The sequence below is a fragment of the Coloeus monedula genome (genome assembly GCF_965178545.1).
Source record: "Coloeus monedula genome assembly, chromosome: 3".
Classification (NCBI taxonomy): Eukaryota; Metazoa; Chordata; class Aves; order Passeriformes; family Corvidae; genus Coloeus; species Coloeus monedula.
Window position 1 is genome coordinate 81,715,728 of NC_138783.1, and position 25,968 is coordinate 81,741,695.

Sequence of the window (25,968 nt, forward strand, 5' to 3'; positions counted from 1 at the left end):
AAAATGCACTACCCTGCACTGTTTGTGCAAGGAGAAAACAAGGAATCCATTTCAGAAGAAGACATGTGCTTGGTTGCACACTTCCTTCGGGCACTGGGAGAGAGGACAAAAAGCTGATGTCAATGATACTCTTTGATATAGGCAAAAACTTAAAGGAGTGAGAGAGCTGCAAGGACTAAACAGAATTACCTACTGTGCCTGTACTGGCACAGCCTCTTCCATCTCCTCTGTGGGGCTGTATCACTGCAAACACAAGGGCTGCTGCTATAACGTGGTCTTAAAAGTTTCTGACAGTCACCACAGCAAATGTCATACAACATTGCACTGGCAGGGATAGGGCTAGCTGACATAGCTGGATTCTCTCATTTCTGCAGTCCTAGTAAAATGCCTTGCCACTTAAAAAAATATCTAACTGCAGTATTGTCAAAGCATCTACTGATATGTGTTTCAGCTGCATTTCATTTTCACTAGCAAATATTGAAAGGAAGACTTTAAGTATTTTAACAGATGGATGCAAAAAAAAATCAATGCAAAACCATTACTTTCTTCCAACTCTTCTTTGACAAATCAACTGACCTACCTCACTGATAATTGACCTGACCTCCTTTTTTGCAGATACAAATTCAGTCCTGACCACAAGGGCCTATAACCTCAGCTCAGCATTTAGACAAGACCAAGAGCTCAAAGCGAACAGAACATCTAAGAGAATGACAAGTTCATAAACATGCTTTGCCACCACTGGCTCCAAAGCCTGATTTGGCAACAGTACTACTCTGGGCTAAATCTGACCTTGATCCAAACTGAGGGCTTAGAGATCTCCCTTAATCTGAGAATGGCTTATTTTCCTAAGGGTCAGTATTCTAAACTCACTGGCCAGAAATCCTGCAGTTATTTTCTTGGGGACAAACAACAACAACCACCACCAACAAAACCCCCTAAAACCAAACAGCTACCCACAATCCCAAAATCAAAGTAAAACCCACAGGAGCATATATATTCTCTTTGGAGGATATAAAATTGGGAGGACTGAAAGTAGCAATTAACCCACAAAATAAATAGCACCATAAATTCCATCCTGCACATGACTTTTCCCTAGGTCATCTTTTCACCACCCCTTTCATTAGCTCTGTCCTTGTCCATCACACTGTCAAGCACAAGGCCAAAACCTCGCCGTGTGCCCTGGCACAAGCCAGCATGGGCATGATGCAGTTTGCCAAGCCTGCCTCCTTCTGACTTTTATCACCAACTTGCCTCGACTCCACAGCACGTCTGATGTCATTGCTCAGACATTCTCCGTCTGATTTGCTGCAATTGGCAAAGACCTACAAATTCCCCATGGAAACAAGTCCTCCAACTTGTGAGTGTAATGTTACTATCCTTGGTGTCTTCCCAGAAGGCTTCAGTGTAATGATCTTCTTTTTTTGAAGTTGCTTTTCAGTTAATGAGATTAATTGCGGAACAGACATTTGAGAGACCTGTGTTTTTAGATCCAGTCTCCAAAGGGCTTAGCTTGCTGAAGTATGCAGGTGATCAAGACAAGGCTGCATGTCCAAAAGTTCAAAGGCTAACCCTGGGATGACCAATCCCACATAAATAAAAGTCTCATAATGCTACAGGGTCTTAGGAGTACTCACAGTGGATAAAATCCTACACTTCATCTTTCTTCTTGCCATCTTCTTGAACTTATTCAAGTCATATAATCTATTGATTTATAAGGGCTGAGGAGAAGAAGTGCCAAACACAGCTGAGGCTAAAAGCTGTCACGTGGACTTTAGCAATCTGCTGCTCTCACAGCATCTCGTGAAAGATTTTCCACTTGGCAATCAAAGTACCCGTGTAAAAGAAAAGCACACTTTGTGACATCCAACACAACTTCAAGTGGAGTCAGGATACCTGACATGGTTAACTTCACCTAACAAGAAGCTCAGAGAGGAAATAGGTCAGGACACACTTAATGATGTAGCAGAGAAGTACTTATGAGGCTCAGCTTTGCTTAAATTCTGGATTTTAAATGAGTCCATGTACAACATATGGGCTACTACCTGCACCATTCTGGAGCCTTCATCCCCAGCCCATCAAAGTCTTTGCAATGGCTACAAGAGCCATACCCACATAGTTTTATAACAGCTTTGATCCATTAATTCCAGCTGAGTGACTGCAGGGCACAAAAAGCCCAGTATAATCAGAGCAGGTCTTTCAGCCTTATTCAAGGAGCATTCTTAGTTTGGTCACCATTAAATATTATAGTTTCCATGCATCTCTGTTGAAAATTTTACAGCCAAAACTGCAGAGCATGAACAGGTGGGGGAGGGATCACTCAGGCCATACTTAACCATTGCTTTTCAGGAAGCTATAGAAGATGTGAAGAAATTCTTACACATGTGAGAACACACTTGATCAGGATTGAAAGGTCTGGAACAGTGTTGTTTCTGGCTGGTCTTTCCTTGGGAGGGAGACTGCAGATAAGAAAGAAGGGTGGCCAAATGTCATCTCCCCAGATGTGCTCAGATTGGTTTTAGATACTGCAGGAACTCACACCTTCTCATCAACAAATCAATATGATTACACAGAAGCATCTTATTGTTTAAAATACTCCTGTGTTCACACATCTCACAACTTTGACATAATACCTTTCTTATACATTGCACTTGCTTATCTTATACTACATATATATCACTCTACTTATACATTTTCTTACTTACGTATACTTTTTACATCTTCTACATAACAGTGTTTATGCAATTTACTTATTTATACACTCTACCTACTTTTACATACTATTCTACTTATACATTTTACTTACTTATACATGCTACCTACTTGCACATTTTACAACTTTTATGTAAAACAATACATATACATTTTGTAACTGCTGTGCATGAGATCTCAGATTGCTTGATTGGTTTTTCTATTTTGCCAATGAGCTCCACCCCCACTCTTCTGATAATATGATTGGTTTTAATCTAGTGCAGCACAGTCCTTTTTATCTATTCCTTGCTGTCTTGGTATTTAGTTTTTCAGCTTCTTTGGTTTCAATTCTTTTCCACTTTAGCACAGTTTACCTTTCAGTCCTTGATGAATTCCTGAGGGCTCTAACAGGTGGTGCTCCTGACCCAGGCAAGCAGCATCAAGATGATGACAGCAACAAAACCCATCCAGTGATCAGCAACCAGATTAATCCCAGAAATCCAAACAACAAGCCAACAAAGGGCAAGGAACAAATAAAAGCCTAACCCACCTCTCCCCTCGAGCCTTCAGACTGGTGCTTAAAAACCTTCCTGGGGCTGATGTGCTGCAGCTGAAGGTGGAAAGGCCAGGTGAAGCCGGTGAGGGTAATTCCAGCCTGGTCCCACTCTGAGGGCTCTGGTAAAAATAACTAAAAATGGTTTGGCTGGGGCACGCTATCAAGGTTAAAGTACTTAACAACAGGCTACACTATCAAGGTTCATTCAAATACTTTACAACAAGATACGGCACAAAATGTAAGACTTAAGAATGCCCACTTACCTGGATTTGCAAGGTCATGTAAGAATAGGACAAAGGATAATGGCTTTAAGCTGAAAGAGACTAGGTTTAGATTTGTTATTAGGAATAAATTCTTCACTGTGAGGGTGGTGAGGCACTGGCACAGGTTGCCCAAAGAACTTGTGGATGTTCCATCAGTGGATGTGTTCAAGGCTGGGTTGGATGGGGCTCTGAGCAACCTGGTCTGGTGGAAGGTGGCCCTGCCCCCAGCAGTGGGTCTGGAACTGGACGATATTTAAGGTCCCTTCCAATCCAAGCCATTCCATGATTCTGTGATTACCAAGTGCCTTAAGATGCTAACAACTGCAAGCACTGATGCATGGAGCACAGGAGCTGAGATGAATTCACTAGTTGGTTGAGCACTGAGTGCAGCCTTGCATGACACCAGGAGGATTTAAAATAGTTGGTGATAGCCTTGCAAGCATTCCTCCACCTAAGACTCACTGAACACAGCTAGAGGATGTAGGAACTGTCCTATGAACACACTATGAGCTAGAAGACTGCTCTGGAAGTAACAGTTCTTTAAAAATTCTGCCTGGGGCCACCCACAGTCACATGTGTCAGTCTTCAGGCTCATTTCTTTGCTTGCTAACAATTCTGGTGTGCATGTATATGAGTACAGATGTTTATAGCCAAAAGTATATAGCTGGTAGCAAACTAGATCCTATTACAAATGTAAGTTTATGACAGTGTGTAATATAAAAGGGGAAAATAAGAAGGTAGTAATTAGACCTTTCAGTTTGACTTCTAGGCACTAAACAAATACACACTCTCTGAAATCTACTGACAGTGGATTTGATAAATTGTGTGAAACCAAATTATTTCTCCTCCTACCTCAGTGCAGTAGATTTTGTGAACAGTAATAGATGTTGACTTTATTAAACTTTGCCACTGCTTCTTTCTATCAGACTAGAGAGTCATAGCATAAATTAACTTTCAAGAGCACGCATACAAAGCCAGAAAACACTTCTGAGTAATGCAACTGAGACTGATATTCTGTTGGAACAGAAGAATAAATCAGAGAGAGTTCCTTGCACTCTTTTCTTGAACTCACTATGTTTAGAAATATCTTGGACTCCAGAGTAGAAAATACACTTCTTAACTATACAGGTGATGTGAGACTAAAAGGAATTCCTGGAATGCTTTGGAAAAGAGAGTTAGAAACATCATAAGTTAGTCTTATGAGGAGCAGCTGAGGGAGCTGGGGTTGTTTAGCCTGGAGAGAAGGAGGTTCAGGGGAGACCTTCTTGCTCTCTACAACTGCCTGACAGGAGGCTGTAGCCAGGTGGGGGTTGGTCTCCCAGGCAACCAGAGACAGGATGAGAGGGCACAGCCTCAAGCTGCACCAGGGGAGGTTCAGGTTGGACATCTGGAAGAATTCTTCACTGAAAGAGTGGTTAAGCATTGGAATGGGCTGCTCAGGTAGGTGGTGGAGTCATCATCCCTGGAATTCTTCAAGTGGATGTGGCACTCAGTGCCATGGTCTAGTTGACTTGGTGGTGTACAGCCAAAGTTTGGACTCAATGGTCTCAAAGATCATTTCCAGCCTAAATGATTCTGTGGTTCTGTGATTCTGTCTGCCTAAATGAAAGAAGTGACCTGGAGGAATGATAATTGAGGAAGGTACAACATACATCTGCAGACCCTCTGCAGTTACTCATTCTGACAACTTATGAATGAACAAAGGGCCTAATTTTCTAATTTCTGTGAACCTATGTGTGAATTTAAGGAAAAGAGAAGTGCAGTGTCACTTTTTGCATCTCATAATAATCATATTAACGGAAGTGAAAATGGCCTAGGGTCTTGCAGCAAGATGCAAAATGTACAGAGTGCCCATATTTAGGGGCCATAGAATTATGTTTATAATTATAACTATCAATAAATTCCAGATAAGTAACTTATTTGGATGATTGATGACCCAACTGCAGAGGGTATCCTATTTTTGAACTGAGAATTAAATGTTAAAGAGACTCAAATCTTAACACAGTGTTCACAGCAAAAGTAACCCTAGCAGCAGCATAACGTTCTTTACCATCCCTAACCATGCTAGTCTTTTAAAAAGCAACAGATAGAAACAGAGTGAAACTTCAGAAGGAAAACATACATGGAATTGAGCTCAGCATTCAAAGATTGTATGAACATGCCAAAAATATTAATTCTTTCCTTGCAGCAGTGAGAGCAGAAAGGTTTGTTCCACTGGCTCCTGGCCAGATCAGTTCACCGCCAGCCGAGGGGAGAGAATAACTAGAGCAACCTCCTGCCAGTAGTGCCCCATGCAGTCCCAGCACACACAAGAACTTTAACAGCTGCCACTGTAAAACAAAGTGGTTGCATTTATCAAGAACAATGAGGGAATTCAAAATCCCTAACAAAGACTCTGAGAAATGTATAGCATCCAAATTTGCCATGCAGAAGCACGTTTCATGATGACACCTTCCTTAATTAAAGTACGGAACTTCCATTTAGCACCACAACTACAAAGCCAGAAATGTTCCCAGAGAGTCTTGTGCACAGAGAAGCTTTTATGCACTGCACATTTGCCACGTGATGTTATCTGTGCTCCCAGAGTTTGTGGCCAATATAATGCTACAAAAGGAACCAGTCTCTGTACAGGGCATAATTTCATAAAAATAGGTGTCTAGCATACAGACGTTATATATTTATTATATATTATATACTGCATATCAGTAGCACGTTTACTATGTAAGCGTGTTACTGATACACTACAATTTGAATAGACTAAAAACAGGTGGGCTTACTCCTTCACCCTTCACCCTTCACAGGAGAAAGTCTGCCAGTGACCAAGTTCTCCAGATCACTATGGAGACATGGGGATTCACACACGCCATGCTAAAGTGCTGTATTTTTCTGCAGGTTATAGTGGTTCTGCTTATCGCCTGCCCATCAATTCCTCTTTCATAGAGGACCTCAAAACTGCCTCAGACCCTCAAGCAGTATGATGCAACATCTAAAAACTAAGCAGTGATACGGATATATGTTTTAAACACAGGAAACTATACTGGCTAATCAGGTAATAGCTTGATCACTTTCATAAAATTAGTTAAGTTACTTTTGATACCTGTGAACACAGCATGTCCACGTGCTGGTGTGTATCCACATCCTCAGGGAAAAAAAAGAAGGTTCTTGCTCAAAAGTCAAGTTTGTAATTTAGAGGGAGAGTTGAACTTTTTGAACAAATGTGTGTCTCCAGCCTAAAACAAACAAACAAAAACTTTTTATGGTCTTCTATTAAAAAACTTTAAGAAAAGAAAAAAATGTTTGTGATCCCAGTGTCCTTAAGCCACTATTTATTTTGCACTGAAATACAGAACCCCCTCCCACCATATGTTTTTATACTTTTATAATTGCTTTTATGCATTCCTCTGAATAAATCTATTCCAACAAAAGATTAATGCAAAAGGTCATCTCTGTTGTTTCCATTGTGTGTTAATCTAAGTCTCTGATATGAAATGCTGTATTTATAATCCGAAGAAAAGAACAGGGATTGTCTGATGTGCTACTGAAAGTTATCAGGTCCCAAGTTTAGACTGGGGATAATGTCATTCTTTGATAAACAGCCACTGTTTCTTCAAACCCAGCTGCCTTTGGCATATCAAATCTGTCAGATGTGCTTACAGCAGTGCATAGGTTATTGTAACACTCAACACATATTCCCATTGAGAAATGGCAAATCACATGCCTTCAACGATTTTCATATTTGGTGACAGACTTAGATTATTATGCACTGCATATTGTCTCCAGAATAAACTTCTATTTCCAGGAGTGATGTAAGGTTAAAGTTATGAAACCATGCCATGCTCCTAAGAAACCATGTTTTCTTAGATGTTAAATTAAAAAGATTAATTCAGAAATTCAGAAAAGATTCATGATTGGGTTTTTTGGGGGGAGCTTTAACTTAGAATATTAATTCATATTTAAGTATGTAAGAAAAAGCCTAAGGATTTTCAATACTCCTGGCAGGGAATATAACTGGATTTCAGAAGAGTTACTCAGCACACTTGAAAATCAACAAGAATATTCTTAAATGTCCCCCTAAACCCAGAAAGGCCTAATTCGGAATAGTTTGGTATGAGAATTGCCTTATGCTGCCAAATTAAAAACCAATTAATTTGCATATTAATTAATGTATTTCATTAGATATGTAGAACTCAATAAAACCCAGAGTTTATCCATCATAAATAATTTGCCCATGAGTTGGAATCTAATATATGTATTTATATCTCAATTTCCTAGCCTCTCACATAGTAGCAACACTTGAGGTCATTATCTTGTAGAAGGAAACACAGCGGGAAAAGTGTGGCAAAAATACTGGCAATAATAACTGGTCCAATCCTACTGCCATGGACCAGAGGATTAAAGAATGACAGTCTCTCTCCTTCCTCACGCATTCATTTCATCATAGAATCATAGAATGGTTTGGGTTGGAATGGACCTTAAGGATCATCTAGTTCCAACCCTTCTGCCATGAGGAGAGACACCTTCCACCAGACCAGGTTGCTCAGGGCCCCATCCAGCCTGGCATTTGCAGTTCTCTGGGTATTAGCTACCCTGCCTTAAAGACTCTGCTTATGCACAGAAGAGCTTTAAGTGTTGAAAGGAGTTTGGGGCCAAGAAAATGAACAGAGAAAATAGGAAGTAAGCCAGTAGCAGCTTGCTGAATGCAGAAAGCATAAGAAAGTAGTTTTCCTGTGGGAAGGGGTTACACATGGGTAGATTTAATGGGATACCTGTTCCTCAAGGACTGCTCTGGAGACAGTATGTGTGCAAAGCAGGACAAATTTAGCAGGTGTATTGAGGAGCGAGGAAAAATTAAAAAGAAAGACAATGCAAAAAGCAGACCAAGAAAGGAGCAAAACAGCACCAAAAATATAAATTTTACCAGAGCATATAAACATCCATTAGGTATAGGAAAGAAAGCAGTGATGAAAAAAACCCAGAAAATTAATATGAAGTTTTTCTTAACCTTCCTCTTGCATGCCTGTTTTCTAAGTTGAGGTTGTAACTACTTTGGGACAACAAATCTTCTCAGTCCACTTCTGCCAAGTATCTCATTTACAAAGGCTTAACTGGTGTTAAGTACTAATCAGAATAGTGTGATCTCCAATCAACATAAATTAATCTGACTTTTTCCTAGTCTGCTGGACTCCCCACATGTGAGCTATGGCTCCAGGAGCAGCTGCCTGGACACTGTCTGTGGTTCAGCTCCCAATAGAAGGTGCACAACTCGTGCAGGCTGTGCCAGTGGCTTTCACTCAGCTTTATGATTCTGCATCTCACTTTAGGCATCTCATCTTTTAGGCAAGGTAAAATACAGTTAAATAAATCTGCCTGTAAATCTCCCAGGTTCTCCACTTCTGTCTTCCACACTTATTATGATAATGCCTGGTGGGAATTGGCCTTGAGGTAGCAGGATGGTCACTGAGACAGCAGCTCAGAACCTGAGCTACCCTGCCAGGTTCACTTCTCAGAGGGCTGCAATATTTCCATCCCTGTGTTTGATAATGTCCAGCTGGCAGGCTGACAGTGAGACCCTGAGGGCACAAGCCAGAGTGCACTTATTTTCCAGCAGGCGAACATATGAAAAACAAAGTTCTGCTTGGTGATGACACCTTCAATCAGCTAAGTAATAGGGCACCCTAATTGATAAGAGTGAGCTTTATACACTGATACTGTAAGAAAACATGAGCTCTGACTAAATACCTTGCAATAGAGGATTTTGGAGGTTTTATTGGCTTATGAAATACTCAATATACAAATACTGCAAGCACTGTTGTACATTGTTGGTGCTGTCTTCCACCAGTTTAGGGCTGCGTTTGAACACAGTAGGTTATTTACTGTACAATAGAGCACAGCCCAGGGGACAGATGTGTGCTGGTACCTAGAAAACCAGCCATTGAGTGTCTTGCCCCTGTTCGTCAATGTCACAGAGATCCAGTGTGCTGACAGCTGCCCAAAAGAATTACCTGATGTCATTCTGGACATCTAACGCTTCCCTCTGTACTTAGCACTGCTGAGTCCACACCCTGAATCCAGTGTCCAGTTCTGGGCTCCTCACTTCCACACAGACACTGAGGCACTTGAGCAAGTCCAGAGAAGGGCAATGGAGCTGGTGAAGCTTCTGGAGCACAGGTCTTATGAGAAGCAGCTGAGGGAGCTGGGGGAGAGAACAGAAGGCTCAGGGGAGACCTTACCACTCTCTACAACCACCTGACAGGAGGCTGTAGCCAGGTGGGGGGGTGGCCTCTTCTCCCAGGCAACCAGCGAGAGGACAAGAGAATATGGTCTCAAGCAGTGCCAGGGGAGGTTCAGGTTGGACATCAGGAGTAATATCTTCATGGGAAGGGTTTCTAAACATTGCAATGGACTGCCCAAGGAAGGCGGTGGAGTTGCCATCCTTGGAAGGTGTTCCAGAAGTGACTGGATGTAGCACTCAGTGCCAAGATCTTGTTGACATGGTGGTGTTCAGTCATAGGTTGGACTCGATGGTCCCAGGGGTCATTTCCAACTAAAATGATTATGTGAATCTGTAATTTACCATAAGCATCACATCTGTAATTCTTGAAGTCAGTAAGAACCTGACTTTCTGAGCAATCCCTAAGCAATTGGCTTAAATTGTTCTGAATTACCACCTAGCAGTCCACGGGGGTTTTGTGCACACAGGTGAATAAAAGCAATTTACGTGGGGCTTTATTTATTTACGGGGGTTTTATTTATTTAACACGGCTCCACCGTGGTCCATCCCAAACTCCCGGTCCCCCGCGCAGGCCGCTGCCTGTTCCCGCCCCTGGGGGCGGGGCCACGCCCGGCTCTGCCCAATCAGCGGCGCAGCAGCCGGGCCCCGGGACGGGATTGGCGCGGGGGGCTGTCACTCACGTGACGTCACGGCGGGATGAGCGGGCAGGTGGAGGTATGGCTGCGGCCGCTTGCAGTGGCGTGTGGCAGCGGGCGCTGCTGGGTCCTGTGCCTGGCGTCCGTGGGGATGTGTGTGCTCCTGCAGCCCACCCTTCCCCTCTGAGGAGGCTCTGGAGCTGGGCAGGGCGGGCGGGCTGGGTGCGCTGCCGCCTCTGCCATCCCAGGAGCGGTGCATCCATGGGTGGTGGGCAGCTGCAGCTGTGCCCGTCTCCGTGTGCAGGCGTCCGGCCGTCCCGCGTGTCCTGTGCCATCCCCTTGTCCGGCATCTGCCATCCCGTCCCGCGGCTGTGGGAGCGGCAGCTCGGCAAGGCCGCTGAGCACCTGCCTCGGCCTGGGCAGTTCCTCTCGGAGCGCTGCAAGGACCGCGTCGGGAGACAGCAGTGGGTGAAGTGTGCTCCATCCCAGCCCCGGGGTGTCCTTTTTGCTCTCAGAAGCCGCCACAGGGGCACGTGTGCTGCCCAGTCGCCGTTCATTCCGCAGAACATCAGCAGGTCTTGTGTCTGGATCAGCCCCTCCAGCTGTCTGCTGGTGGAGGCCCTCTGTCCCCCTGGAGCTGGCTTTGTCTGAACCTGTGCTGTCTCCTGGCCCTGGGGGAGGTTCAGTCCTTGCCTCTGTGCAGGCTGCTGCTTTGCTCAGTGGCTAACACACTGTAATTCCAAATTTTTGCTAGGCTGTGTCTTAATGTCACGTAGTCTTGTGGTTTAGGCAGCTAGTTAGGTCTGGAAAAGCTACACATAGAAATATAGAGATGGTCAGAATAATTTCAGTTTATTCTTTGAAGCTAGGTATGGTTCATTTTCTAATGCAGAACATAAGGTGTGGAGTCATAAAGTGACTTGTGCATTATTGCATGGAAAGTCTTTGAACCAGAGGTGCAGTTACTCGTTTAGTACTCTTAAACAGAAGAAATAATAACAGGCTTGCAATTTTGGTTCATTTCTTAATTGTCTGCTTTTTCTTTTTTTTTTTTTTTTAAGTAATATTGGGTTTTGTTTCATTTCTAGGTTAAAGTGAAAATACCTTTTGGAAACAAATACCTTGATGCTATCTTTTCTGTCCCAGAGAAGAAACCAACATATGGAGTGATTCTTACTCATGGAGCTGGAGGAGACATGAACTTCCCTCAGTTAGTGTCCTTGGCAGACTGTCTTGCATCCCATGGAGTTCTGTGCCTGCGGTTTACTTGTAAAGGCCTTAATGTTGCTTACAGGGCTAAGGCTTTCAAAACAGTTGTGGTAAGGAGTGACCAAATTCTTAGAGCAAATCTTAGATCGATGGGTGTTGTCTTCCAGGTTTCTTAAATTACAGCCAGAGATTAGTCAAGCAACAGTGGGGAAAATTAAAACCAATGTTTAGCTAAATGGAGCACTGTGTGTGAACAGAAGCACCGGAAGCAATTCTTAGATGGGCAACAGCTGGAACAGCTGCCACAAGTGTGCAGGTTTGAGTTCAGGGAGAAAGAAAAGCTTGACAAAAAGCAAGGGTGTTTAATAGGAAAATTTACAGCTTGCAAAAAAATGGAACAATTTAGAATGGAAGCAAGCATGGTGATCTGGGAGGGCTTGGTGAGGGAAGGGAGATGAAGAGACAGCTTTGGAAGCAGTTTTGATAGAAAGAAGTTGACCTGAGAATTGTGCTGGATCTCAGAAGGTTGGCAGCTGGGAGAAATAGACTTTTGGGAAAGAGTAGGGGACTGGGTCACAGCAGGATTTGAAGCAAGAGAGATTGGGATTAGCATATGAGAGCCTTAGAACATACGTAACCTTTGATTCCAAAATCAGTTTAAAGTGTTATCTGCATCTGTTTTTCTCTTTCTGCTGCTACCTTGTTAAGGCTGTCCTTATGTGCCTACGTTTTGCTAAAATGAGCAGCCTTTTGTTGCAATAGCATCAGTTTAAGATTATCTCCCTGATCTGGAGCATGTTGGAAGGAATGGAATTTTTTTACTGATTATCTAGGGACTTCTAGTGGGACATAGGAAGCGCTTTGCATCGAGCATGAGGCATTTTTATAGCAGAACAAAGTCCAGTTCTAAAGGAATTTTGTATTATGTCATTGTGATTATATGTACATTAATTTGAAATCAGACTTTGCTGTCTTTAATGTGGATCTCCATTCTTTTTTAAAGATGCATAGTGTTGTTAGTACGTTTATGTTAACATGCTGCTGTGTAAAGGTAATTTGAAGGCATCTGCTAAGGTAGCATCTGATTAGTTATCTCCTAAAACCTGAAAAAATGTTGCTGAATTTTATCTTTTCTGTTGGGCTTAACTGATCATGTCACAAACTTTTAATTGGAAATACATCACCCCAATGAAGGGCATTTTTGCTAACCTGCTTTGCCTTTTGATGGGCCAAGAGCCTGCATGGGTTCTGCTACTATCACTAAGTTGATACATAGTAATCACTTATGTTTTGGTAACTTGAGAGGGCATGTGGTATTTGAGACTTGCTGAGAGCTAATGTGAAATTGATTATGTTGTTGCTGCAAAATGTAATGAAACCATTTATGTGATAAAACCCCAAAGAGCGCCTTGTATGTATCTGTTCTTTGTTTAATCTGCAGTGCTGAAAGAGCGTTCCATTTTGTGTTTAGTAGCTACAAACAGAAGAGATCCCCAGCTTCCCAGCTATCTTAATTCTGACTTGTAATGCTTCTCTTATTTCTTTAGGAATACTTGAAACTATCTGATGATTATAAACTTTCTGGTGTTTTCCTTGCAGGTATTGTTTTTATTATCAATAATTTTCTCTCTTTTACTGTCTCTAATAATAGCAATCTGTAAGTATTCCAAGTCTATCCCTCTTTGGTGAGAAGTGAATGAGCCCTCCTTATGATCCCATAGATCTTGCTGCAGAGGAGGGAAGAGCAATAGATTTTATTTTCCAGGTACTTTGGCAGAAAACTTCCTTGTCACAAATTACAGGACATGAGTTTTCTGATTATCCATGTGTGCTTTTTAACTGCAGGTCTTGAAGAATTCTGGTTACCAGTAAATGGAAAACAGTTTTCCCAAAACAGGTTTTGGTAATTAAAACCTAGTAGCAGATAAAAAAAGTCTGCTGTTATGTGAAAAGGGGAATAGATTAGGAATATCTTAATAGGGGAAATTCTAAATTTTCTCTAAGTGAAACCAGATCTGTGCTGCTATAAGAATCAGCCACTTGTAACACTCAATTACAGTGCACTGTCAGTTCAAATGCCTCCTCTTTGAGGAGATACTTTGATACTCCCTTGCTGTCACTGACTGACCTCATGTTACAAGTTCACACTTTTTTTTCTCCCTTCTACTTTTACTTTTAGGCTGAAGTCCAAGGTGTGCATAAACACTTGCTGGATTTGTTTTGTGAGCAAAGTGACATTGAGCACAGAATTTTGTTTTGAATTTGAGCAAATTGAGGTTGCATTAACAAGATAATATCATGGCTATCTCAAATTTCCAGGCTCTGGAGCACAGGACCAGTCCCTCTCTTCCCTTGCCCCCAGGATGGGCTGTTGTTCCTTTCAGTATTGCAAAGGATCCCTATCCATTTATATTTTCTTTCTTTTCCGCTTCTTTTTTAAACAGGGGTGTAAATGTTATAACTAGACAAATATCTCAGCAGAAAATGTTGAAATTAGAATTAATGTTTTTCATGGAGTAGAACATCCCTAGCATTTCATACCACTGAAATACACTCAGTTGGATTGGTTTTGGGAGTTGTGTACTAAACCAGAATGCAGATGAGGTGACAGCAGATAATACTTTTTTCCTTTATTTCTACATGGGAGAAAGGCCGTTCCATGGGCTCACGAGCTGCTGCCTCTGTGGTACGTCAGCTGAGCCAGGATGATGATGATGATGGTTTCATTCAAGGTCTCGTGTGTTTATCTTACCCATTGCATCGACCCAAACTGCAGTCCAAGCTCCGGGATGAAGATTTATTACTTACCAGGTGTCCAGTGCTGTTTGTCTCAGGATCAGCAGACGAGATGTGTGAAAAAGTGAGTACCCTTGTACATCCTGCCATGACAGGGCAGTCTGGAGGAGCAGCAATGAGCCTCAGTGATGTCTGTATTTCACCTGATTAACAGCATTCCCTGAACAGGTGTCTTCTGAAGGAAGCCTTGGGTAGGAAACTTCATCAGACACAAAGAAGCCTAGCAGTGCTTTCTTTTGCTGCTTAAAACTTAATGGATCATGCTTGATCTTCCACTTTAGCATGCTCATCTTTGGGCCACTGAAATACCACTGATGTAAATGGTTTCAATAGGATTGCACAAATTAAAAGTGGGCTATGGAAGGAGTGAGTTATTTACTATTTTGTTTTAACCATTTCAAGTTACAAAACCTGTGCTGTGCCACCAATTTCACACTGGTCACATTGCCATGGCAAATTCTTCTAGCAAAGCAGTTCTACCCACAAGCCAGGCTTCTGTGGTAGAAAGTGATATTTTTGCAGAGATGAAGAGCAGGTGTGCAGAGGTAGGCAGGGAAATTGCTTTTCTGCCTTGTTTTCTTGCAAACAGGTATCTGTTGTTCTTGAACAGGTCAGCTTGAATTTGGGGCTATTTGCAATTGGCATTTTTCATGCTTGGACAGCTTCTAAGGAGTCATAGTGCTTTTGCGAGGAGTTGTTGCTAAAATAAGTCAGGCTAGCAACCAGCAGATCCTTGGAGTGCCCTCTTAATGGGGGAATCTTCCACTCCATGAGCTGGTTCTTAGATCTGTTTGCTGAGAAACTTCAACAGTGTCAAAGCCAGTCCCTAAGGAATTACATTGCTACTTTGCCTCTGTAGACAAATCTTTCTTCAGTTCTATGTTTTTATTGCCAGCACTACCCTCTGACGGTAAAAATGGACTCCTTTGTCAGTATGGGGAGAGTGCCTGCACAGGGTTGTGACCTGTGCAGGTTTTGAAGTTCTAATTTTCTGCTATTCTCTGTTTGAGTGAAGGTGAAGCATTGAGCAGATCCCAGTATTTATATCCTGGATAGATAATATATCCCATTTTCCTATCAAGGTGTTTTTCATGTGCACACAGATCCATTTGGATTTTAGCAGCTGCCTATTATGCATTACACAGGCAAAACAAGAGACATCTAGGAGTTTCAGAGTTTGTAGCAGCTGATTCTCTAATATCTGCATTCTTATTTTCTCCATAGAAATTGCTAGAAGGTGTGGTGAGCAAAATGAAAGCCCCTAAAAAAATCCATTGGATTGATAAAGCAAACCATGGGATGGCAGTCAAAGGACGAACAACAGAAGATGTCATGGAAGAAATAAATGCGAGAGTTTTTTCTTGGCTTAGAGAGAATGTTCAATTGGAGCACAAATAATTTGCAGTGTTCAAGCAGTATCTTCATTTAGTTTTTCCTACATGTGGCCAATAAGGGGTTTGTTATTTTTGAGAGGCATATATTTTTTAAAACTGATCTTTTCAGAGGTCTAAGTGCAAGTGCAAATAAAGTTTTGTATGAATGAAAAAAAAAATGCAATACAATAAAGAACTTCTTGAAATAACAAAATATATCATGGGAGCATTGTTCTCTGTGTTTCTATGCAAATAACCATATACAACACTTGGGGATGCAGAGGATTAAGTAATGCTTTTGACTAACATTTGAAGTAATATACTGGAAAAAATCTAATTGGACAATGTATCTTTAGGGGTCTTCAATTCCCAAGTCTATTACTGATGCTGCACTCGCTTGCAATTAAAACCTACTGATTTGTAGGGTTCTGCCAGCACCTCCCCTGAGACTGGTGAGCCTACTCTGCCTTGGTGCTGTATGCTGGCATTCCCAGGTGCTTCAAAACCAGTGAGGCAGGGAGAGGAATCTCTGGTCGTTTACAGTGTCTGCCACCTTAGGGAGCCAGATTCTTCCTGTGTGGGAAGGAGGAGGAAGAGGTAATGCAGGCACAGCTGGGCAGGTGGAGCAAAGAATATGGTTTTGTTTACAGTTTTGAGAAGTCCCCATCAGCAATGTCCTTTGTGTAAAGGAGGCCCTCTGATAAATAAAAACACATAGAAGACGAATTGTGTTTAGTGATGGAGGAACTCCTGGAGCAGGAAGCAGTTTGCATCCATTGTGACATACCACACAAGGCTTCTATCCCGAGGGCTCTGAAGAGGCAGGCCAGGGTCTGCACCTCATTACCCATTAGCAGGAGGAACTCAGGTCCCTGTCTGAGCTCTGACACTGGAGAGTGGATGAAACACTTTGTATGTACTGGCAGCTGCAGCCTTTCTCATTATGGGCTGTGAGTAACCTGTTGGTATAACCAGGCTTACAGCAATATTGGAATTGTGGTTTTCCTTCAGGTTAACAAGACTTATTACGAACCCCACAGCCCTGTCTTTGAGATTGTCTCTGAAGGAACAAAGTTTGGTCTGAAAAAGATACCTTTGGATGGATGGATGGATGGATAGATAGATGAGTAGGGGGGAAGATGCACAATTCTTGTCTGCCCTCTTCTGCTAGTGAAAAGACTGACTATAAACAAGCGTGAGTAAAAAGTATCTGCATTTCTAAGGTAACATGACTGTTACAAACATGGTTTTTATTTAAAAAAGAAATTATAAAAATGTGTGTGAACATGCCACGACTGCATGATAAAAAGGAAATCGGGGGGGCTTTGTTTTCTTCCATATGTAGATCATGAAATGGTAAACTTTAAAATACCCACTGACATTATCCATGGGCATACTAATCCAGATTCTTCTTCTTTCTTTAAGAAGACAGTCTGAATGTATGTAAATTTTGAAAAAAATTATTTACTTCTGTCAGAGTTCATCTTTGGCCTGCAAGAAAGAAGAAAGAAAATCAAGAAAGAAAGTCAAGAAAGAAGAAACATGGTTCAGTTAGCTGGAAGCTTAATTTTTCACTGTCTAGTCCTGCAAATACATCAAGAAGTGTTTCTAAGTTCGATAGGTGTTAATGGCCTGGCCTGATAACTGATACTGTGGGGCACTGAGCAGCCCTGCTCCAGCGGGGCTGAACAGGAACAGAAGACACTCAGCACTTACATTTAACTCTGCATGTACTGTACCTTTTTTCGGTGGCAAGTGCATGGGAAAAGGTCATCATCAGGCTGCTGCACCTTCTCCATCCCATCTCTGATTTTTGGTTCACTCACTTGCAAGCTGGCATATTCCTAGTTTTAAAAAAAGGAAGGTATCATTAATTCATAAATTTTTTAGATTGTACATCTGGTTGCCAATACTGCAGCAACTCAGCTGAGCCATTCTGTAACAACTCCGGGGCTACACAATGTGTTCCTGCAGACTGTGTCACAGACAGGGTGAGCGGACACTCAGCTGCAGACAGGAGCCCCTTCGGGTGCCTCCCTGGAGTTTGGTATCTCGGCGCTAATGCACAGATATTTTCAGCTGTGGTTCACAGGGTGTCCGTCTGATGTGGAATTCTTTGATCATTGTGGGCAATGTATGCTGGCAGATTAGATCAAGATTTATGGGATCTGACTGCCTCTCAAAGAGCCAGCGTAGTCTTAAGGGGTTTCACAGGATATAATTGAATACAATGTTTGTAAACCAAAGGAAGATTTTAATTGCTGCTGCTTGCTTCGTGGCTTCAAGTTCAAGACTGGCCAACTTCCAGCAGCTCTGTTGCCCTGAATTCTCGCTGTGTGATTTCTGTTTTTGTGCCAGTAGCCGTTAAAAATATACTGACCTGGAAAAGTTTGAAATAGTAACAAAAAATGTGGTCTCCCATGAGATTGTTTCTTGCAAATTCTTGTCCAGATTTTGCAATATTTTTTGCCTGTTGAAGAAAATGAAAGTGTGGTTTATTGCTTTTATTGCCCAGAGCTAGTATTTATTTCAGGGTGCTACTGTTGACTGGGGAGTTACGTATGATGTTGACAATTTAGAATAACTCAAATAAAGCACTCTTTTTAAACGTTAAGGCATTGTTATGAAAATACTCTTTTTTTTCCTGAAGTTCAATTTGATTTCAAATTAAGGACAGTATTATGCATTTTTAAGTGTTTTCCCTGTTTGTAGAGTTGATGAAAATAATTTTCAAGTCCTTCTAATATTTTTTTGCTTTGTTTTAAAGAAATGCAATTTTTTCCTCTTCTAGAAACATCAGTGAGTACTTCTAAAGGCGTATTTTACCTCTTCATCATGTTCTTTTGCCCACTGTAATTTTTCTAGCAGATCACTGAGGTCACTTTTAAATGGGATGTAATGTTTCCACGGCTGCAGCTCGTTATAAAAGTGCTCATAGTAGATGGAGTCTTGCTTTAGCACCACACTGTTTCCTGCTAGTAGATAAGGCAATCTGTATGCTGCCACTGTGCCATCAATATTAATTTGGTATTTATACTGGAAAGAAAAGGACCAGAAGTTATTAAAAACCACAAGATGCCAGTGGCTGGGTTAGGTTATATTCTGAGGGCACTGGTGTTACTGACTTGCCGATATTGAGACATGTAGGACTGGCTAGGCAAGCATCAATGTCTAAGCTTTTATTATCTAGTTTGGAATTCGTCACAGTGCAGGGTACACAGAGCTTCATCAATTAAGTTCTCCAGGAATTCTTAGGCGCTCATCCTCGGATGTGAGGGTAGATGTGCCACTTCATCCACTGATTTTCCCACTATGTTAGTTATGTTAGTAGTCCTGATCGCTGAATCAGGAAAAAGAAATAAAAAGGAACTTGGAGTTACATAGATTACACAAGGTTCTACAGAACCTTTAGATGTAAGTCAGACATTATTATCCTGAGTGTAAGAGCTACATAGCAGTTAATCCCACTGGAGGTATGTCTAATCATGCTTGTTACTTGTGGTGTCCTGAAAAACTAAAAATCACTTTATTATCAAAAATACAAACTAAGTTATTTGATAATGGGAAACAGTGAGAACTGAGTTCTATGAAAAATGATTAGCGGCTTACCTTAAAAAAATCAAAAAATGAAATGTGCTTAACAATAGGGCCATAGAGGCTTTCATCATGTTTAAAGAAAAAAAAGTTTGTGAAAGCAGCGTCTATGATCTCTGGATGTCTCCTGCTGAGTTTTACAAGCTCGAGCCTCTCTTTGCGGCTGTCACGTCCTCTCCAGAAGGCTGTGGTATTCTTGTCTTCCCACAATGGGCCAGTGTTTGCCTGGACTGACATCATATCCAGACTGACTCTGCAGGAGAAAGAAGTGATTTCATAGTGTAGCCTACTGGAAACTAATTTTTAAAGTGCAATTACTTAAACGAGTTCACAGTACCCATAGACAGAGAGCAAAGATGAAGGTAAGTCATGAGCACACCACGCTGTGTTACTGTATGAGTCATTTGCAGCAATAGAAACAGATAATGAATGTTAAGTTCACAGGCATGTGGCATGACAGCATCAGTTCAACAACATGGCATGTAGAAAGAGTACCTGTCAGCTGTCATGGAAAAAAGTAAGTAAAAGTGGATATGGTTGCCAGACAGATGAAGGTGAGGCAGGACAATGTATCTTGCTTAATAAAACATACTGCACGTCCTTTAAAATGTTGAGAAATTAAAACACATAAACTGGGAGGGCAAGGGATAGCAAATTTAGAAAAAGTCTTGACAAAAAAAAAATGGAACCTGAACTAAATGCAGTGAAATGATAAACAAGTTCAAGATGGATTACAAAGATCCCCCTTAGAAGCCATCTTTGTAGTGTTTCAAGACAGAACAGAGCAGTTGCCACGGCTAGTTATGGTCAGTAATCAAGGTGGGAGATGGTAGCTCCTAGTACAAGAATTCTAGCTAGTTGGGATATGAAAGGTGCACAAAAACAGGATTCTTGCAAAATCAGGAATGAAAGACACCTGGCCAGTTGTCAACAAGTTCATGGGGGGAGAAACAAAGCAAACAAATCAAATGCTTAGCCTTGAAACACTCTCAAGTGCTATTTTCAGTGACTTGACCATGTTTGGATAAATTTAGATTTTTGAAATGAAACAGTGAAGTATAATGTCAATATATTGATTACACAGTTACTGCCTACCTAGGGTGCCAGTGTCTCAATGAGTAAATGAAAACAGTTAATATACTGTTAAGTCATGGATCTCTATGGAAGATCATTCACTGTGAATTTTGTCAAGAGTTTAAGCCATTTCTTACCGTCCCATAGTCTCCAAAACTGAGTCTGTTAAGTCATATGTTGGCATGACAATGTCTTTTGACTCACTGGACCCACACCATGAGAAAATCGGGTGCAAGTTCTGTGGGGGCTTCCTTTTCTCCAGAGGCCAGTCCCCCAAATTTACAAAAAATTCTACATCTGGCATTTTCACCTAAACAGAAACAAAGTAGGTACAAATGCAGTTTAACACAGAACAGTATTGTGCTGGCATTTCACATTTTTTAAACAATCTAAGAGGAAAAAATAGCCAGGTGTCTAATATACTTAATGTACCTGTAATAAATCACTGAAGTTTAGAAACCTGTTAGAAGTACTGAGACCATAGAGTAAAGCCTACAAAATAGTATTTTTTAAAGAAGATTTGTACAAAGTCACATAAGGCATAGGAGCACCCTTTTTAGAGGATGGTTTCCTGTTATACTTTACATGACTAACCACACAATCATTTTATCAGGCTAGCACTGGGACCTAGTCAGCAACTGTATAGCTCCAAGGTAAGCTGGATCACCTTGTTACTATATGAAAATTGCTGCTGGGTGGTAAATCAGTTTTCTGTCACATCAGTGATCTGATTCACCCTGTGTCTGCAGGATGCCTAAATCCAACAGAAGAGAAGAAACAGAAATAAACAGCCATGATGGAAAGACCACATCTAGTCAGCACTCTGGTTAATTATTAAGCGTAACATCATCACTTATTTAAAATATTTGGTAGTGTAGAACCATACCTGAAATCACTGTCGCAGCCAAAAAGCAAGCAAAGTACTGTCAATGGCCAGGAAGCAGGACAGAGGGCATAATTTTGCTGCTACATGAAACTGTAATGCCTATATTAAGGCATTAATACCCCTATATTAAGCACTACTGTGTGTGGTTTGAGTATGTTCAGGTGAAGTAAAAAAAGGTACAAAGAAAGGCAGCTTTGTAGTTTTCCAAAGAAAGGACCAGCTGCCTTGTGAGGAGACACTGAAAATGGTGGGACAGTTCCGTTAGGAGAGCAAAAGAAAAAACATGACATATGGCTGAGTTTTACAGAACCCTGAAGGCACATAAAAGGTCAGTGCAGATCTAATGTCATATCTCAGCTCACTCTCTTCATTTCATTTTTTAAAATATACATCTCCAATACATACCCCTCAGCTACCTCTTTCAAAGCAAAAGAAATTAATAATTTGCCAAATATCAAACATTCTTCTAAATAGTGGAAGATACTACCTTCTTTTCAAAGTGTTTGCCACACAGTCTAATGCTCAGCACTAAGCTTCATTACTACAGTGCCATCTAATGGTTGTAATGGGCATAAACCCCTACAAATTGTATTTTCTACACATCCTCAGCGGCAGAATCACTCAGCAGCTTAAATCACCTTCTCCAACCATCTACTGTCACTCAGTGACACTGTCCCAAGAGAAATTTTTGAGGTATTTAATGGGACTGAGACAAACTGTGTTTTCTAGATCTGTAAACAGTTTCTGGTTTTGGAGTTAGCAATCCTTCTTCGACATTTAGTCTGAAGTCCTTAGATGCAATTTAACTCCATTATTTCTTGTCCAACACTACTGACACCAAAAACAGTTTACTTCCATCTTCCAGAGAACAATCTTGTAGAAAATTGCAGGCTACATTCATGTCTTCCCTTAGACATCATGTCCTCCCTTAGACAATGTCAGATGAAACAAACCCCAGTTAATGTTCATTTGTACATTTAGTCACTTGTCCCATTTTCCTGTGCCATATTAGTTCAGCAACGTTAGCAACTGAGCAATCCTTAAAACGTGACACTCAAAGGCAAACATAGTAGCATAACTGATCCATTACTAATCCTGAGGATAGTGGAAAGGTTACTTGACATTTCTTTCACGTGTTATGTTAACTTGTGTTTAGCTTTTTGCAGCAGAGTGCCACTGCTGAGTCACATTACACCAGTGACACTGTAACCTTCACACTTTTCTGCAGAAAATAACCGCTCACTCCCTGTTTTAAACAGCTGCCATAACTATATCACTTCTCCAGCATTTGTGTATTATCCTGCCTTTGTCACTTAATTTTTATCTATTTTTCCATAAATTTCTCTTGTTAAGAAAATTTAAAATTATGATTCTGTAACATGAGGTGCTTGAAGGTTCTTTCATTTTTGTTATCTGAAAATTCAATAAGCGTATTCTCTAGTCCATCATTCAGTCAAAATATAACTAGTTATTAAATGGTGACTGAACTTACAATAAATCTCTGAAGAATATTTTTGTGACACCTTTCATGTCTCTGGAAGCATTGGCAACTATTATTTAAGTAAGTCCTTCCAAGCAGATTACATTAGTTTCTTCTGTGCAGAGTTTTTTACCTTGTTTGTGAAAAGCTTTTGACACTTAGCCCCAAAAGCCTAAAATAAAGATACTTGACATCATAATAGAAATGTATTACCTTGTTATAGAAAGGAATTTTACTACTGTGACATATTTTATGATAAATCCATGTTGTTTCATACCAATTACCTTATCTTTCAGCTACTTATAAATAATGTGTTTGTTTTTATTAATTTTTAAGAAAGCTTTTTAGGTGAAGAACTCCATACTTCAGTAGTTTCTCTCCTTTCTCCTTATTTTAAAAGAAAAGGCACTTTGTCTTTTTACAGTCAAAATAGATATTAACTTAGCTATCTTCTTATTTCTCTTACTATTCTTTTTATGTAAAAATGACATATTTGTGTGTGCTGAAACTTCAGCCCAGCTATATTCTGTCACTGTGTACATAATGCCAGGATTTTTTCAGCGTTTCCCTAGGAAAGAGTCTGTGTGCTGCTTTTTTCTTGTACATCAAAGGAGTTTCCCCCCACACCACCTGCTGGGGTTTTGTTACTCCTTCTCAGTGGAATTTAATGGAGAACAACATACATTCCCTACTTTTTTTAAGCCATCCTGTAAAATGTACTTGCAGAGACAGAATTTTCTATTAGATGTTACAGGATGATTTATTTAGTCTACAGAAAAAAAACCAAACCAAAACAAAACAAAAAAAAAAAACCAACACACCCTGTCCTGGCTTATTAAAATCACCTATAAAAGCCTGCTATTCAATTAACTTTTGTGATACTCCAATCAGATGGTATTCTAGAACATGACAGCTTCAAACAAGGAAAATCCATGACCTTTCCATAATTAATCAACGAGCAAGAGTTTTTTAACAGAAACAGCAACAAATATACTGAAGTGTATTTAAGTCCAGGCTTCTGTAAATTTGGACATGCAGAATAAATGGCTGTACAGATGTACTCACTTTTCTTGTCAAAGAAAGCAGTATGGCATCCATGAAAATTCTGAAGCCAACATGTTCCCCATATGTCTTTATATAAACCTGAAAATAAACAAAGGTTTTACTGGGTGGTTTCATTCCAGAGAACGGCTGGCACAGTTCAGAGCTCTTTTAATCGCTTAGTAACTCATCAGACAGATTGTATGGCTGTATAGATTTATGAATCAGCTGGGAAGCAACAGAAATCACAGAAAAGTGGTAAATAAATAAAATAAAATAAATAAAAATAAAAAATTACAAGCTTTGCTTGCTTTTGCAGATGTTTGAGGTCTGTTTCATGGAAAGAGAAACTGTTGCTTATTTCTGTGGTATTCCATTCTTCTAATTTCTGTATAAAACTCCACTGAAGTAAGTACAGCCTTGTAATAAAGAACTGTAGCTCTGATCCTCAGTGCAGCTAAAAGTGATATTTCTTTACCTCAGAATTATGCACGATGTAATTTATTGATGCACTTCAAATTAGATGATCGTGACACCTCACAGCAGTACTGCTCAGAGAACAGGAAACTGAATTAGCATTTAGGAGTCTTGGGTGTGTGCCCAGTACTTCTATTGATTGGCTGGAAAGTAATTTGCTTTCACTGTGTTTCAGCTGTTACATGGACAAAAAAGCACTTACAAAGCAGGACAGATATTGCTGAGCTCATACACAAACTTCAAAGTAGTCAAGGACAGAGAAGCAAGCAAAGTTTTGTTCTTAAAGAACTGACTACAAGAAGCATTCACAACTGGGAACAGATGAACTGCCCAGTTAACATGGCTTCCCACCAAATTCCCATATGGACTTCAGATCAACCCATTCCATACCTCATTGTCTTTGATGGTGTAGTGACACAAACTCTGTCTTTGTCCAAACCTCTGCGGAATTTCTTTTGCAATCTTATCTGGGTCAACAGTGGGAAAATTTGCTAGGTCCCTCTGAATCTGTGGAATGGTTTGAGGGCAGTTCATCTCTTCCAGCCATGCACTACTCTCCTCCTGAGGGCAGTCACAGTTTTCATGGTAAATAGGTCCTATTGGGAACACAATTATTATTTAATAAGTCATAATATTGAGCTGTTGAGATCACAGAAGAGGGTCAGACACTGAACATTGCTTAGGGCCAAAACTTCAGCAACTCTAAATGGACATGTCTGAAAATTTTTTTAACTCTAATGGAGTCATGTCAGCCTACATCAGCTTCTGTGTGAGACCCCTACATGTATTTATTAGGCAACAGCTTCACAGCATTTGCTTCCTTTTATTATTTTGAATACTATGCGTAGGACACATACAATAAATCCGTAATTCCGATGGGATTTCATAGTCCAGAGAAGCACCAAGGTCCCAAAGAATCCTATGCTTGTAGTAGAAGACATTCTGGGACACACTTTGTGAGCCATAGTAGGAAACCTGTGTGTAGTGGCGCCTCTTACCTTCTAAAATATATGGAGACTTTGCAACATGCTTATCTCCAGTTTTGACTTCTATCCTCAGGCTTTTGTAGCTTGCATACATCCTGTATCTCACGAGGAAGGAACCATCTTTCCTGTCCAATACTTGCACACCAACACGAGTGAACTGTTCTTCGGGAGCAGTGATCTTCACCTGGAATGCATTTTCACCTGGTGATGAAGTGAACCTACCCAGAGAATAAGTAGGAGCTTAATAAACAAAGGAAACATATAGAAGATTTCTTAGTCTGGTCCATTCCTTTGCAAGCCAACAGATTTCCAGTGACTTCTCTGAACCACGTTAGGCCCCTACAAGCACATGCTACTGTTCACAATCAAGGTGTCATTTTTCCAAAGAGAATTTTGGTAGGCTACCTAAAATGTCTCACGCCATTAGAAGCATTAGATATCAAGAAGGTTCCAGTCAGCCATGAGCGCAGCTCCAAAAATCACTTGGCACCCTACACTTGGTGCCCTACTGGAAATACAGCCTTTGACTATATGGGAACAAAGCACCTTTAAAAAGCCAGCAGAGCTTTTGATTGGTAGTGGCTCAAGTGTAAAATGATGGGAAGGTAGAGAGCATGCAGATAAATGGATCTTGGTGGATATATCTTTGCGTCCTTTCCTGTAGGGACAGAACAAGGG

General features: G+C 40.9%; 3 protein-coding genes across 3 annotated transcripts in view; 1 reads left to right on the plus strand and 2 right to left on the minus strand.

The window, feature by feature from the left end:
* LOC309570818 (uncharacterized protein) overlaps nucleotides 1-10,931 on the minus strand; it is a gene marked incomplete at its 5' end in the record, with an annotated part of 43,152 nt that extends 32,221 nt beyond the window's left edge. Inside the window, one exon of the mRNA XM_082277828.1 lies at nucleotides 10,420-10,931. Coding sequence (XP_082133954.1) covers nucleotides 10,420-10,931 — 512 coding nt within the window. The remainder of the gene's footprint in view (nucleotides 1-10,419) is intronic.
* Nucleotides 10,840-15,891, plus strand: TEX30 (testis expressed 30). The gene is made up of 5 exons (XM_082277749.1): nucleotides 10,840-10,949; nucleotides 11,463-11,693; nucleotides 13,131-13,182; nucleotides 14,235-14,443; nucleotides 15,604-15,891. The coding sequence occupies exons 2-5, from the start codon at nucleotides 11,571-11,573 to the stop codon at nucleotides 15,775-15,777; spliced, it is 558 nt and encodes a 185-aa protein (XP_082133875.1). The 5' UTR covers nucleotides 10,840-10,949; nucleotides 11,463-11,570; the 3' UTR covers nucleotides 15,778-15,891.
* A 1,278-nt stretch (nucleotides 15,892-17,169) lies between these two features.
* POGLUT2 (protein O-glucosyltransferase 2) lies at nucleotides 17,170-25,383 on the minus strand. The gene is made up of 9 exons (XM_082278960.1): nucleotides 25,303-25,383; nucleotides 24,695-24,900; nucleotides 23,852-23,929; nucleotides 20,558-20,730; nucleotides 19,362-19,599; nucleotides 18,579-18,788; nucleotides 18,133-18,222; nucleotides 17,492-17,596; nucleotides 17,170-17,243 (listed from the first exon to the last, which is right to left on the minus strand). The coding sequence occupies exons 2-9, from the start codon at nucleotides 24,836-24,838 to the stop codon at nucleotides 17,226-17,228; spliced, it is 1,056 nt and encodes a 351-aa protein (XP_082135086.1). The 5' UTR covers nucleotides 24,839-24,900; nucleotides 25,303-25,383; the 3' UTR covers nucleotides 17,170-17,225.
* Nucleotides 25,384-25,968: the final 585 nt, after the last annotated feature.